Source organism: Colobus angolensis, unplaced genomic scaffold, assembly GCF_000951035.1.
Source record: "Colobus angolensis palliatus isolate OR3802 unplaced genomic scaffold, Cang.pa_1.0 Scaffold163, whole genome shotgun sequence".
In the NCBI taxonomy this organism is placed as follows: domain Eukaryota; kingdom Metazoa; phylum Chordata; class Mammalia; order Primates; family Cercopithecidae; genus Colobus; species Colobus angolensis.
In genome coordinates, this window is record NW_012114744.1 from 7,626,779 (window position 1) to 7,643,829 (window position 17,051).

Genomic DNA, 17,051 nt, shown 5'->3' on the forward strand with positions numbered 1-17,051 from the left:
AAAATAAAATAAAATAAAATAAAATAAAATAAAAAAACATTATGTTCTGACTTTGCTACAAAATATCTGTTTTAAAGCATTTACCAATGTCTTTGAAGCAGATGTGTTAAATTATTTGATCTTTTTTTCAGTTGGCTGTTTTTTGTGAAGTTCTTACAATGCAACAATCTGGTTATGTCATGCTGATGGACTACTTACAAAACAATTTTCGAGAGCAACAGTACAAGTTCTCTAGACAGGTGTTTTCCTCATACACTGGAAAGGAAGAGATTCATGAAGCAGGTATGTATTTAAATATAATCTTCTACAACTGTCATAGATGCAATGTTATAGGAGGTAATTTGGTAAAATGACAAATATAGAGGGGTTGGAGCTTTAGAAATGTTTTAATTATTAATTTTGTAGCTTTAGGTAAGCTGTCTAATTTTCTGACTATCAGATACCACATCTATAAAATGGCAACTAAAAAATCTATTCTTCCCTTAAGAATGGCCCCATTTTACAGATGGGAAAAATTGAGATTTAATAAGGAAAATATTTTTCCAGAATGCACAGTAATAAGTAGCAAAGCAAAATACACACTTCCAAGTTCACTTTCTGGTATTTGCCTGGTCTACGAGGTGTGAGAAAGGAATGGATAAGAGGCTGAGGTGTTCAGAGCTTGGGAGATCGTTTCTGGTTGGGATGATCAGGAAACCTTCATGGAAGAACCGCCTTTGAACTGAGTCTTGACACAGTATTTGGGTTTTAAAGTGCTCATCTTTGTGTTGGCACCCCCCAAGAAGGAGCCTAGCACCTAATCGGTACTGAAAATAAATGCACTGAGTTATTAATGAATAAGAAGTGAATCTTCTTCCCAGTTTCCTTCTTTGGAGGAAAAGAAATTTGCTCTTGTGAGGTACAGCCAAGGGAAATGACACCAGAGGGGTGTCTCTGGAGTGCCGTCTGTTTCTTTTGAAGCTGACACAGTAGTTAAAAGCATTTTTAAATGTCCAGAGAACACAATCAGATACATCTGCTGAAATTTTCCTTTTCAGTTTTTACTGAGGTTCTCACTTGTTCATTAAAGAAGTCGTTGAAGTGACCTTTGCACTAGGGACTTCTAACCTTTCCAAGTAGATGGACCTCTTTGATATCAGTCCTGCAATGAATTCAGTGATTTTTTTTGCCATGTATAATATTAGTTTAATAATCATCTGCTTTTGAACATTAAGTATTAAAACAACAAGCTTTTATTGTTTTAATGTGATATTTCCAAGAATCATTTATCCTTTAACAAAAAAATAGAACTCAAGACAGCAGTGATGAATAGCTATATTTACTGTGACACCAAATTTTAAATTAAAGTGTGCCAAAATGAGGAAATTTAATTATATTCCTATCAGTACTAAATATTATAGCATACTGCCCAGTAAAAAATAGACAATTGGTTAGAAAAAAGAAAGTGGATTTAATCATCCCCTCTTCTTAAATATAATAGACCAAATTATAAATTAAATAAATATGGGTTTTTTTGGTCACATAGTTTTATCAGTTCTATTTTATTAAAGCCCTTCACTGGCTCTGCATCACTTTTGGAATAAAATTCAAACTGTTTGTTGTTGCACGATAGGCTCCGTGTAGGTTTACCAGTCTTAGTGCTTAAGCCTCCCCAACTAGCATCCTTCCCTTACATTGAGCTACATGAAGTCCCCTGAAGATGAAGACTACATTCTTCCAGGTTGCATTTATACATTTGGCTTCCCCATTGATGGCATGTTTCTCTCCACTGCCTTCATTTCCCTGCCTCCTCATTCTTCAAGACTCAAGTTGAGCATTGCATCCACTGGGAGGCCATCTCTGACTCTACTTCTGTCCACCTAAGTCTAGCCCTGGCAGTGGCCACAGGACTGCACACTCAAGGAAGCACCATACCCATAGACTGTAAATGGTGCTCCTCTGAATGTTGCACGATGTGCTCGGCTTCTCCAGACTTCAGAGCAGTTGCCATATTTTGGTAATTGTCTATTTACTTATTTGTCTCTGCCACCAATCTCTGAACCCCATAATGGAAGTAAATAAGTCTTTTATCTCTTTATTTCCATGGCCAAACTAAAGTAAAGCTCTCATTCACTAAATATTCACTGCATGGCTGAAAGACTCCATTTCCACATAATAAAAATATAGCATGTTATGCTTGATGGGTGCTTCCTGCACTGTTGTTTAATGTGTAAACCTGTGTATAATTCTGATTTAATGTAGAACATTGTTTTCACAGTTAAGTGTTAAAGGTCCAAAGTAATAATCTATAATAATAAAAACAGTAATAGCTACTGTGTGTTGTGTGACTCTACCAGGCATTGGAACCAGACAATATTTAACTTAGACCTCACGTCACTCTTTTTTTTTTTTTTTTGAGGCGGAGTCTCTCTCTGTCGCCCCGAATGGAGTGCAGTGGCCAGATCCCAGCTCACTGCAAGCTCCGCCTCCTGGGTTTACGCCATTCTCCTGCCTCAGCCTCCCGAGTAGCTGGGACTACAGGCACCCGCCACCTCGCCCGGCTAGTTTTTGTATTTTTAGTAGAGACGGGGTTTCACCGTGTTAGCCAGGATGGTCTCGATCTCCTGACCTCATGATCCGCCCATCTCGGCCTCCCAAAGTGCTGGGATTACAGGCTTGAGCCACCGCGCCTGGCCAGACCTCACATCACTCTTATGAAGTTGACCTCATTGTCTTCATTTTACAGTTTGGAAAGCTGATATTAAATGGTTTGCCCAAGTTTACACAACTAGAAAGGAATGGAGTCAGTATTTGAACCTAACTCTCCCTGAATCTAAAGCTTTGCAAAGTTCTATCCACTGTACTTTACGTTTATACCGGAACATAATTTCTGCTTACATAAAAAACTGATGACTTTAAAGACACGAAACTTCAAAAAAATAGTAATGGATTTTGAGTGTTTTGTTTATCCTAAGGTCAAACACAGAAACAACACTTTCTAAACTACTTGGTGTTTTGGGTTCTGTAAATATAGAATAGGACCTATAAAGTAAGGAAAGTAATTTTCTTGAACGGAGCTTATGGGAATCGATTTTATTCCCTTAGACCATGTGTGTTTATTGTCACAGAATTTTACATCCCTGCTGCAACACTATTATGACTGCCATAGTAATAATAAGTTATTTATCACCTGTTTGTCTGTGGTTTGGTTCCAAAGTAAATGGCAGAACTAACTAGAAAAACAATAACTCAAAACAGACTCCTTTAAATTGAAGTGACTTAAATATGCAATACTTAAGGAAAAACTAGAAAGCTTTACAGTAAAAATGCACATCTACATGCTGTTTTTGTTGTGTACTTATCCTGTATGTGTGCCTTCCCCAGCTTCCTCAAGAAAATACAGTCACACCAACTACTTTGTTATGTTTGTATTTTTGACTAAATATTTGTGGAGTGATGGGGAGAGGCTACAAAACTCAGCATTTCATCAAAATATCTGCCTACAGCTTAGACAATATTGCTTAGAAAGTATTATTCCCTTATATTGTATATCCTTAGGATAAATGAAAGTGCTGAAAAGTCGTTCCCAGTTTTTACTGAAGTTTTGTGTCTTTATGGCCATCAGTTTTTATTTTAAAATTATGTTAGCAGAAACACATCTCTTCTGCAGTCTCCCTTGCTGGACCTTAGAGTCTTTGCCTTCAGATTGTTTGACCGTCTTGTTTTGTCAGTTCCCCTCACAGAGTCTCAGCTGCTACCCTCATCGCACCCAAGTCTTCACGTCTTCCTAAGGCAGGAAAATTAGCTTTGTCCCGGATCCTTCAAACTTGCCTACCCATGCTCATCCTAATGAGCTCAGCCATCAAAAAAGGCCCTTTTTGGTAGAATGATTTATTTTCTTTTGGGTGTATACCCAGTAATGGTGTTGCTGGGTCAAATGGTCAAATGGTAGCTCTGTTTTAAGTTCTTTGAGAAATCTCCAGACTGCTTTCCACAATGGCTGGATTAATTTATATTCCCACCAACAGTGTATAAGCATTCCCTTTTCTCTGCACCCTCACCAGATGCAATGTTTGTTGGCTTTTTAATAGTAGCCATTCTGAGTGGTGTGAGGTGGTATCTCATTGTGGTTTTGATTTGTGTTTCTCTGATGATTAGTGATGGTGAGTATTTTCTCCTATGTTTCTTAGCACTTGTATGCTTTCTTCTGAGAAGTGACATATGCGGTTATATGTTCATTGCTGTGCTAGTCACAATAGCAAGATATGGAATCAACCCGTGTGCTCAGTGGTAGATTAAAGAAAATGTAGTACATATACACCATGGAATACTACACAGTCATAAAAAATGAAATCATGTTTTTTTTGCAGCAAGATGGATGGAACTGGAGGTCATAATCCTAAGTGAACTAATGCAGGGACAGAAAACCAAATACCTCGTGTTCTAACTTATAAGGGGGAGTTAAACATTAATCACACATAGACATAAACATGGGAACAGTAGACACTGTGGTCTGCAAGAGGGTGGAGAGGTGGGTGAGTTAAAAAGTCTACCTGGGTGATGGGATTTGTACTCTAAACCTCAGCATCTTTTAGTATTCTCATGTAACAAACCTGCATATGTACCCCTGTATCTAAAATAAAAGTTGAAGTAAAAATAAATAAATAAATAAATAAATATTTTTAGAAAGGGGCCCTTTGTTTGCCAAAACATATCCCCTTCTAGGGGGGATCAGAGATGATAACAGAACTTTTTTTTTCCTAGTTACATAGACCAATATGCACATTTATGGTTTTAAAGTTTCAATCATTGTCAAAATATATCATTTTGAGATAACAGTGAAATAGAAAAGTCAGGTCATGTTAGTTGGATAAGTTTCATTCACACAGTTACATATTCAGTCAATTCTTTTTTGGCTTTAATACGAACCACTGTCAAATAATTAATATGCCCTTAGGCAGCATAGGGACTTCCTGATTACTCAAAACTGAATGTGATTCCTCTTTCTTCTGAATCGTTGTAATCCCTGACCTGCAATTGTGGCACTTTGCCTTTCTTGCCTTGCTTCAGGGGTGTTTATGTACATACCTTATTTTCTTGGTAGATCCCTGTCTAATTGATCTCAGTATTACCTGTAACATCTGAAAAAAGTACCTGGCAGGTAGTAAGAGCTCTCTGACTCCTTGATGAATAGTGATTAAGTGAATGAATTAAAACATTGGCCAAAGCTTAGTTATGTCTAAGCCTCTGGGGTTAAAAAGAGCATATGTATTATTGGCAACAAACACAAAAGGAATGACTGGCTTTAGATTTCCAGACAAGTTGGAGCCAAGTTCTTCTTGCTGAACATCCTTTAATTAATTAAAAATTTACAAAGCCTTCAGAAGAATACAGTACAGTAGTATTAGCTGTGTGTACAGTTCATGTTCAAAATTAAAGATCATTCCAGGAAACGAAAGATTCTAAGTTTAAAAAGATAGTATCAGTATGATAGAATTGTTAAGAAATAGTTTCCTCTGTGACTGAAAAAATAGCTAAATAATTTACATTCTTCATTTTGACTCTGTTAATCCTCTGTAAAATTATTGTACTTAACAATAATGAACACCTAGCATATCAAGATTTATTAGGTAATAATTTTTATAGATGCCCATTATATAACAGTCTGCATTTACTGAAATCATTATAAAGAAGTGAGCTACTTGATTTTATTTTTGCAGTGAAAAAAGAGGAGACATGAATCTGATTAGACTCTTAACAATTAGTTGTTTCTTTCTTCACAAACTAGGACTTGCTTTTTTCATCATGAGTCTTTGCACTCAATGAGCATTTATTATCATTTGTCCTGTGCATAGAAATACTGTGTTCTTATGAAAGTTTCTTTTCTCAATGGATATACTATCTCCTTTGGAACTGAATTTAAGAATAAGAATTGCGAATTGTATTTATATTCAGTTTTGATCTTTATTAAATTCAATCTGAAAATAAATTTTTACTACATGAACTTATACAACGTAGAAAATATAGATAGGGACACAGAAAAAAATACAAATATCCTGTAATTACACTACCCCGAGATAACTATTATGAAGATTTTGGTAAAGATCCATCCAAGTCTTTCTCTGAAAATTTTTTAAAATGTTATTATATTTCACAAAAAGTGAGACTATACCACATGTCTGTTTACTGATTTTTTTTACTTCATATTATACCTTTAATATATCATTCTTAGTTTTTATGTTGTATTCCATCATATATTTTAATATAACTATATATTAAACCTTAATCAGTTCCTCAATTTTGTACATTCAGTTCACATATTTTTTGTCATTATAAATATCTAATATCTTTATTTTGACCAGGAGGAGAAGTAAAAGCTAGCATAAAAATTGTCAAAATCTTGCTCTCAATAAATGCATTGTAGGAAAATGTGTTTTTAGAAATACATTATAAATAATTGCAAAAACCATGTGAGATGTGTATATTCATATAAACTCTGTAAGATTAAGGACCAGGCCCTACTCATTTTTTGCATTCACAGCAGGCGCTCAATAGATTATTTGTGAATTAATGAATGTTTTATCAGAACTTCAAACCTCTGTATTTCCATTTGTATGGAGAGCTGCCATTTATTAGGGAGGCATTTCTTTTTGGCATCATGGAATGGACACTGGCTCTTCTAAGGATCACGGAATTTAATAGAACCATCTGGTCTTGAAAGAGTTAGTGAAAACTGTCTTTTTTTTTTTTTGACAGAGTCTCTCTTTGTCACCCAGGCTTGAGCACAGTGGCTCTATCTCTGCTTACTGCAGCCTGTACCTCCTGGGTTCGAGCGATTCTCCTGCCTCAGCCTCCCTAGTAGCTGGAACTACAGGCGGTGTGCTACCACACCCGATTAATTTTTGTATTTCTAGCAGAGACGGAGTTTTACCATGTTGGCCAGACTGGTCTCGAACTCCTGACCTCAGGTGATCCGCCTGCCTCCACCTCCTGAAGTGTTGAGATTACAGGCGTGAGCCATCGTGCTCGGCCAATAAAAAATAATGAGTACTATGTGTGAATAACAGTATAAACCTAGCAAAAATATGAAGTAGATTAAGTTCAACTGTATCCATGCCTTCCAGGCATCAGATGCTTTCATGTTGCCTTCTTATCACCTCACAAGGTTTTTCTGCTAAGAAGCAGGGACCTGCTAAAGCACAGGGGTGAAAAACAGACTTTAAAGTTCAGTAGACTTGATTTTTAAATTCCAGCACCAATACTTACTAGTCGTATAAAAATTGTCAACTTACTTAACCTCCCCAAGTCTGTTTCTTCACCTGTAGAATGGAAAAATTAAAAATGATCACCTTACAGGGTTGTGGTGAGGTTTAAATGACCTAAAATTTGCAAAGGAGTACAGTCCCTTGAATGTAATGTGCTACTGACTCATAACTAATGTCATTGTCATGTGTATATATGGACAAAAAGCCAAGATATCACAATGAATATGGCATACTATTCAAGTTTTTCCTGTTTAAGGTGTTTTTAAATAATTGTTGAATAGAATTATGGATGCACTTCAAATCTCACTTGCTAGCACTGTAATATATTTAATGCAAACTTAAAAAAAACCAAAACAATGAAAGATAAAATAGTTGTCAAGTCAGAGTAGCATAAAGGGAGTGTCTTTGTAGCATAACATTTTGACCTAGGAGAAATTTTCTACAATTTCCTGAAAAACATCATGATGAATTATACATTAGTAGACTTACCTTCTTGAAGGTCAGTGGGTTGTTAATAGCATTTGTTAAGGTTACATGTATGTAAACACTGTACGGCGACTATATTTTATTTTATTTTTATTTTTTTATTTTTTATTATACTTTAAGTTCTAGGGTACATGTGCATAACGTGCAGGTTTGTTACATATGTATGCTTGTGCCATGTTGGTGTGCTGCACCCATCAACTCGTCAGCACCCATCAATTCATCATTTCTATCAGGTATAACTCCCCAATGCAATCCCTCCCCCCTCCCCCCAGCGACTATATTTTAAAAAGTGAAATGAATATTATTTACTTCTTAGAAGATTTTGTATTACAAATTGAACGGTTGATGAAGTCACTCTGTCCCTAAAGACTGAGTGAAAGAGGTAGAAGTCGAAAGACTTGTTTTGGCTATTAATCTAAAGTGAATATGTAATCATTCAGAAGTACAAAACAGGGATAGCTGTTTTCCAATTATATTCAACATTTGTGTAAATGTTTACATCAGTTGTATTAGGATCTGCTACTGCCCGAGAAGTCATAACCTCGTTGGTTACCTTCTGGGTCTGTAAGTCATTCAGCTTTTCTCCCAGTAGTCATTGTCTTACTACTTTTAAAAATGAAGGTCATAAACTTCAAGTAAGGAAGTGGTGTACTTATTAGCATGTATTTATGAAACACTTTTGTCATGAGCTATGTTATACTGTACAGAACTTCAAATTAGTGGGAAATAACGGAGTGAGACCTAGTGTAGTCTCGGGTAATTATGACATTTTCTCCGCCACTCCCTAAGAATCACCTCCCTGCCATTTCGTATCAATCCACATTTTATACCTCAAGCTAAGACTGCGCCTTCTCCCTCAGGGCAGACTGTGCTTCTTCCAGGGCAGGCTAGAGAGCACCAGAAGTGGAAGGAATCTCCTATCTCCCCTTGGTCATCTGCATCAACTTTCTTGATTCACAAAGATTTGTCACAGCCAGGGATTTGTATTTGTATTTCTCGGTCTCTGTTTTTTTCTTTTCTTCTTCATTTTTCCCTCATGTCATTCAGTGCTTTGCTTGTTAATATTTTGGTGCTGGTTCCACAGATCATGTCCATTCCCACGTAGTACGTGTTCACTCTTCATTTAAGTAATGAGAGGATGAATGATACAGCACAGGACTTCGTGTCAGCTAAAAGCTGAAGAAGCTTATACCATTTTTAGTAGGAAATGTGTATACATTTGAAAAGAATTTCCTAATGTGGCCTAAATGGCAGAATGTTTTGTAAGTGTTTTATACATTCCTCTATCAGCGGAGCGCAGAATTTAGAATCTAAACGCACTCGTTACATCTGAGAGCTTACTAAATCTAAGTGTTTGAAAGCTATCACAGGAATGGACATCCTAAAGGCTGAGACACTACCTTCTTCTTCTGTATGTCTGGAGTGCCTAGAACCAAGCAGATGAGAGTGGAATGCTAAAAATAAGTTTTTAAAGCAAGAACACGTATAGCTCCCTGATAAAGGAGACTCCATTCTCCTTCTTTATAGTGAGGATTCTTTGCTCACTGTTCATAGATAGTACAGTACCATTTACTTGTACTCTGTGTGACTTGACATGGGCCCCAGACTCACAGCCAGAAGCCTGCACAATAACCAGCAATTAGGTTCTTCTTCTCAGCCAGTGTCTCCTGAAGAATCAGTACCTATGACCCAGGTCACATGTAGATGTGGAAAGGAATCAGTATGTGAGATGTAGTCCTGAGGGAGGGAATGAAGCTTCAATGGTTTTGAACTTCTCATGATCAGGAAAATTCTATTTTTGTTACTATTTTACTCTATAGCAGCTTGCATTTGATGTCTGAGTACATATTCATCTGGAAAAACGTTACTGATTTTCAATCCAGGAAACGTACTTTACGGAGTACATATGCTTCTAATAAGATAATTGGGCTGGCCCAGTGTGGTGGCTCAGGCCTGTAATCCCAGCACTTTGGGAGGCCGAGGCGGGAGGATCATGAGTTCAGGAGATTGAGACCATCCTGGCTAATATGGTGAAACTCCGTCTCTACTGAAAATACAAAAAAATTTAGCTGGGTGTGGTGGTGAGCTCCTGTAATCCCAGCTACTCAGGGGGCTGTGAGGCAGGAGAATGGCGTGAACCCGGGAGGAGGAGCATGCAGTGAGCCAAGATTGTGCCACTGCACTCCAGCCTGGAAGACAAAGCAAGACTCTGTCTAAAATAATAATAATAATAATAATAAAATTTAAAAAAGATAATTGAGCTGATTTCAATAGGAAATATATGCAAAACCTGGAAAATTTAGTGTCTATTAATCTCTTCTTCTGTGGTCATTCCATGGTTTGAACACCAAATAGTGTATATGGAATTAACTAAATTGTTATTTGAAAGATTCAGTTCTATCTTATAGAAAGGAAACCCTTTGGCAAGATTATAAACTATATATAGAAATATAGGCTTTTCTCTTAATAACATTCTAAAGTATGTATGTTTTTCACCATAAGATCCTGTGACTCCACATCTAAAAGAGAAGATTTACCTAAAGCTTGATAGCGTGCAACTGTATTGTTGATTATCAATAAACACAAGTATTTTAAAAATACATTTCTAATTAAAATATAAACTCAAACTATTAAACAAATAGCTAACAAACTCTTACAAGAAGTGAAAACCTATGGGCAAGAAAATGTAACTTTCTTTTTGGAGCTCTACTTTATATTAATGTTGATTCATAAATTTTGACACATCTACTGATTGCTACTATTAAGGCGAGACAAACATAGACATCCAACCAAAGTAGTTTCTGCTGTTTAGGCAGAAATATCCTTTGGATATTTTGCAATGAATCCTTTTATTTTTTTCTCAAGAGATTGTTATGCTTTGTATATATGCATAAAATTAATGCATTTCAAAACAGTTTCATCTTGAAGAGTATAGTTCACTTTAAATCATTCCCATTCTGTAAAAAGGTGGGATTGCTTTTTCGAGGACAAAATCTACAAATGATATTGTCCAGAGTAACTGCCAACTTCTCTGAAAGTGAACTTGGGATTCATTAGAAGCAAGAAGGAGGTTGTTGCTCCAATGATATAAACGTAAATAGCTCACTTGAGGCAATTTGAAGGTCTTCTGCCATCTGCTGGACATCGGTAGAAGTCTCACTCGGTAGAGTAACATCATGTAGTATAGACCTAAATTAAAATACATTCTCTCATTCTGAATTCGTGTTTTTTGGTAATGAAATAATTTTTCTTTTATTTCTAAAGGAACACCCCAACCTAAGCCCTCCCTAAACAAAAAATAACATCAAAGGTTTGAAGTGAAAAATAATTTCTAACTGATATAAAGCTATACACGTATTTAAAAGGTATATATATATTCATATTTTTAAAATCATTTCTGTACCACTGCTAGCATACTGTACATATGATACATATGCTATACCACTGCTAGCATATTGTGCATATGCTAAAATTGTGACTACTAAATAGATGTAAAATTTGTTTCCATTTGTAAGACCAATTGTTAGTTGTGGGTGCCCTCCTGTGTTCCGGAGGTGAACTGCAAACTAGCAGAGACAAGGCATTTTGGTCACAATCGGCGGCAGTTGTTAACATATTTTTGAGTCCTTGTAGTTTTTGTATCAGTGATGACTGATTTACCTAAGTCTACCACGTGATCTCATCGAGTGGCTTTGTAACTTCAGGTATCACCTGAAAACAAAGGCCAGATTCTGTAAGTATATTAATTAATGTTCAGCCTGAGAGATCTTTCTCTCCCTCTACTTTGCAAATCTGTCTGGCCTGTGAAGAGATATCTATTACTCTGCTTCATTAGTAAAATACCATAAAACGTTATAGTTTTTCTCCTCCAAATTAGTCCAAACTATCACATTAGAAATGCATTTTGGAAAGTAGCAGGGCACTCTCCGATGAGACTAAATTTGGGGCATGATTCCCAGCATGGGCCTGAATTCATTTTAAAAAGTCTCTGATTTTTCATAATACTGTTTTTTCAGATGAGACAAACAAGTCTTTTAATTCCCTAAAATTAGTTTCTTAATTTACTTATGGTAACAAAATGGGATTTTTGTCAGCACATCTGAAAAATACTGAAATGGCAATTTTAGGTTTTCTTTGGTTGGGAATTTTTAATTAGTTCAAGGATTCTTTATTTATTTATTTATTTATTTATTTTGAGACGGAGTCTCGCTCTGTCGCCCAGGCTGGAGTGCAGTGGCCGGATCTCAGCTCACTGCAAGCTCCGCCTCCCGGGTTCAGGCCATTCTCCTGCCTCAGCCTCCCGAGTAGCTGGGACTACAGGCGCCCGCCACCTCGCCCGGCTAGTTTTTTTTTGTATTTTTTAGTAGAGACGGGGTTTCACCGGGTTAGCCAGGATGGTCTCGATCTCCTGACCTCGTGATCCGCCCGTCTCGGCCTCCCAAAGTGCTGGGATTACAGGCTTGAGCCACCGCGCCCGGCCCAAGGATTCTTTAAGAATAAAATGTTCCAGTAATAGTATGTCTTTCATAACTGAAATTATCCACATCCTGAACTGAACAGATTTTCAGGTACCAAACAAGAGAAATTAAGTCACCATGAACTTGCAGATATTCTTTGTTCATTTATTTCTAAAAATGAATCTCTGTGCCAAATATATTCAAAACAATTTTCTAGGCAATATAGAACTACAGAGCTATAGTTCTTATGTTTATAATCCACTAGAGGAGTCAAGATTAGTTCAGGAAAAAATAATATGAAAGTGTGCAAATGATACAGTAATGATGATAAAATAGATGATTGACAGTGACAGAGATCACTTCAGTAGAGATTAGTGTGTGTAATGAAGGAGGTAGCATTTGACCAAGACCTTTCCAGAATGGAAAGCTGAGATTTGAACAGATAGAGTTAAGAGAGGAGGAAAGAGTGTTTTAGATATAGGAAATGGAATAAGTAAAATCTTCACAGTGGGAAAGTGTAACTTTTTACTTTATATTGAAATAAAACACAATAAAATTTTTATAGAATATGTTTTATTTATTCAAGTCCTCAAGGCTAAGTTCTATCAACAGCTGTACTTGTTTTCTCTCTGAAGTTTGTAGTTCCGAACCAGAAAATGTTCAGGCTGACCCAGAGAATTATACCAGCCTTCTTGTTACATGGGAAAGGCCTCGAGTCGTTTATGATACCATGATTGAGAAGTTTGCAGTTTTGTACCAGCAGTTGGATGGAGTGGACCAAACCAAGCATGAATTTTTGACAGATGGCTATCAAGACTTGGTAACTATATGATCAGTTGTTTTACATATGGTAACATTAATATTTAATTTCCAAGGTAAGAATTTACAAATGGTTGTATGTTCTTTTCTTCCATTACTTTTAGACTTTATGTGAAGACGGGGTGGGCTGAATATTTTTAAATTAAAAAAAAAATTTAAATTAGAAGCTATACAAAATTATGTCAAAAGTTACATTTAATTAAATGGATACCATAACTTTACCAACAATAACATTATAGAGTAGATACATATGACTTATGAACTGGAGATCATTTAGTATGGCCTTTCTTAAGATTGCAGTTGTAGAATAGGGCCAGAATCTCAGTGCCCTGATACATTTTATATTGTGTCTTCCATTATGCTGTATCAGCACAGGAAAAGTAGAGTAGGGGACATACAAGTCCTCTTTGTTGTACCAAAAAATTTTCAGATAACAGCTGGGAAGTCATGATTGGGTCAGAACTTTGGGGATGTAAGACAAAATTTCTTACAAAAAGATCCACCCCTGCCTCTCTCCACCAGCGTGTGCGAATAAGTACAGATTCTTTTTGTGGCCTGAGCGTGTCAGTATTAAACTTTGCTCTGGTAGGGAAGTGTTGGCCATAGATTAGGGTGTAGTTGACAAACCTTCATCTGGATGTCGGTCCAGAAAGTCCCCACTGCAGGTTCAAGGACACTGGACTCTGCCTCAGGCACCTAGAGTCCTGCAAGTCCTGGGAACCTGCATTTAAATAAAAACTCATTGTTAATTATGTTTCATATCATGTGGACAAAATGGATAAAATTTTAGTAACCTTTTAATTCAGTTGCCTAGAATATGGAGACACAATGATCTGTGAAATAAATGATAATAAATATGTTTATTTCATAATTATGTGAAGAAGATAATTATATTACTGTTCTTGCATATATATTGTCAAGAAAAAGAGGTAAGTTAGTTGTTCACTTCTTCACTTTGCTCCTTATTTGCACATGCTCCCCATTTATTTGTCTAAAATATTAATTTTTAGTTTGTGGTACTCATTTATGAATTTGATGAGTTCTGGCTAAAAATGAAACTTCCTAAAACTAAGTCTGATTTTTAAAAAGCAAAAAAAAAAAAAAAAAAAAAAAGCCTAGTTTTCCAGTTCTTCATAATTCACAAATACCACAAGTTTAACTAAGCAAGATTACATAAACTTTTCCTTAGGTTAATAAAATAGAAGTATTTTCCATGGATCAGGGAGAAAAAGTTTTCTAGGAAAGATACCTAGTATATTAGTAGTCCTATGAGAATAACGTTTGTATAATTACTAACATCTTTCTTTTAGGGTGCTATTCTCAATAATTTGCTACCCAATATGAGTTATGTTCTTCAAATAGTAGCCATATGCACTAATGGCTTATATGGAAAATACAGTGACCAACTGATTGTCGACATGCCTACCGATAATCCTGGTAAGTACCGCCAGATACATCTATATATTAGCTCAGTAAATGAGGTTAGTTTAATTACTGTATGCATTGATGCTTTCTCTCTAACTTTATATTCTTTTAGCCAAAAGGCAATGTGATTTTCTCTTAAGTCTGGATTGCCAGGTAATTTTTTGAGACACGGGACCCATTTCTCATTCAGCAGGTCTGGTGCAGGACAATAAGTAAATTTATCCTTAGTATTGGAGTTTTCCATTTGTAAAATAGGAACGACTAAACATATTTATAATATTGTAATGATCATTAAATGAAAATTGCTATGTAAATGTTGAGACTGTTATTTTGGATAATTAAGAGTTGGTTTAATTTGTATTTATTTCCTTTTTTCAGCCCCCAAAGCATTATGTAGTAAGTATACACATGATCCTAAGGCCATGTGAAGTACTTTCAAATATCTATACAAAACATCTCAAGAGTTTGTCTTAGATCTATTTTTCTACTTTTTATAGTTTGGTTTTAGGGAGTGGGGTGTTTTCCTCTTGGTTGATTGCCCTTACTCTTTCCCAAAAACAAGACAAGCAAAAGTTGTTTCTACTTGTGTTTTATTTGCATGCACCTTCTCTAAATATATGGGAAAATCTTTTGATCTTAGAGCATATGCAATAACTGAATCAAATGCTGACCATTATAATTTGACAGTTGAAAATTATTAAGTTAGTTTTCCTCTTGTTAGTATAAGCAGTTTTAAATAATAGACTAGAAGTATATATATGTATATACACCTCTACATATGTATAATCACATATATCTGCATACCCTACATACGTAAATATATATTCTTTGGTCATCCATATTAGGAGCCTACTCATTGAAACTTTTACAAATTTTAATGGAAGGGAATGGTTACAAATTATATTAATTATAGTCTATTTCAGTTTTACCTATGGCAGGAAAACTGATGTGCACGGTTTGCATTGCTGTCTAAATGCTGTAGCAGGGACTTTAATCCAACATGAGCTTAAATAAAGTAATTGCTCATTGATCACCTTACTATAGCTGTTCTTACTAGTTGACTTTTTAAATTAAAGACTATATGTCAGAGCATCAGATATTGTAGTACTCATCATTCCAAACTACAGGCTATAAAACTTGCCAAGGTATCTCCCAACTTGGTATTAACAACTAATGAATATTACTACTACCATAATGGCAATATCATTATTTAATATTTCTTATGACCTGCCTCATGGCCTGGGTATAACCGTCTTTCTTACTGCTTTTATTTAGCGTTGTTTTTCAAAATCAGGTTCTTTTTTAATGGAATGTGAGCTCTAAGTCTTACTGAAAATGAGTATCAAAATAACTGACCGTGATTTTAACTATGCCATATCATACTACACCATTGCATGGCAACCCTCACCAAAGTTCCCCACAATGAGCTATCCAGAAAATGACACCTTTAGCCATATAACTTTGATCATGTCGACCAGCACCATATGTGAATTGATTGAAATATGGCATATACAAAAATCTCTTCTACCCTTATTTATGCATTTTGAGTATGAAGTATATTGAGCACATTCACTCAGTTTTGTTACCTTGATTTAATTATGCTACTCTAATTTCATACATAAAATAATTTCTCAGGAGTTGGCAAAAAATTACTACTTTTACCCATTTATTTTTACACTGTTTCCTACTTTATTCCCTATGCCAAAGCTTTAAACGTTCTGAATTTTTTTGGTCTTTTTCTTTTTTGGAGAAACTTATTGCATATGAAAGGAACAGATTAAATATGTATTTTCTCCATAAGTGATTTCTGAGTGATCCTGTAAGACTGACTTTATATTGGCACAAAGTATAATATTCTTCTATCATTTGTTGTATTTTAACATTTGTACTAAATAATAAATATTATTATAACTTAAAATTTCTATTTATTTAAAGGACCGGGACACTATTGAACATTGTAATAATGAGATGCTTGTTTGGATACACCATTAAATCTCCATAGATGCCTCAGTCTCTTAAGGCATTTTGTATAGTGATGCTGTGTTAGTAAAAGATGGTATTTGATTTGATGTTTTGATATGCTATGCCTCTTAAAAGCCAAGGGTTACAAACTTAGGTAGATTATTCCCTATTATTTCTACCAAAAATTCCTGCATCAAAAGCCTGTTCCTCCAAAGTTTGGGATTATCCTATTTTTTAATGGAAAAAATATTGGTTTCTTAGGAGTTATTCTTTCTGATCTGAAAAGCTGCAATGGCATTTTTCTCCACATATTTATAATTCAGTATTGAAATTACATTGTCTTATATATTGTTTCTTTGGTAAATATATCCCAACGAAAGTCTTGACAGTAATACTATCTTGTGGCTTGGTAAAACAGGTTTGGTGCCTACAAGATTTGTGAATTTTATTATTTGTGTGACTAATATAGATGTAAGTGGCTTTTGAGTTCGCTGCTTATTTCATGGTTTTTATTAATACCACTTGGTTTCTGTTAATCGTGCTGTTTTATTAGCTTGGTAACTGTAATGTAGCCTATTTAATTATTCTGTTATTATTTAGGATAAACTGTTTACTAAATATTGTATTGTTTATTGCTTTTGTTAAAAAGAAATGAAGA

General features: G+C 35.4%; 1 protein-coding gene across 3 annotated transcripts in view; it reads left to right on the forward strand.

Moving 5' to 3' along the window:
- PTPRZ1 (protein tyrosine phosphatase, receptor-type, Z polypeptide 1) overlaps positions 1–17,051 on the forward strand; it is a 209,151-nt gene that overhangs the window by 130,802 nt on the left and 61,298 nt on the right. For all 3 annotated transcript variants that reach the window (XM_011937398.1, XM_011937399.1, XM_011937400.1), the window contains exons 8-10: positions 132–282; positions 12,823–13,007; positions 14,317–14,443. In XM_011937398.1, coding sequence (XP_011792788.1) covers positions 132–282; positions 12,823–13,007; positions 14,317–14,443 — 463 coding nt within the window. The remainder of the gene's footprint in view (positions 1–131; positions 283–12,822; positions 13,008–14,316; positions 14,444–17,051) is intronic.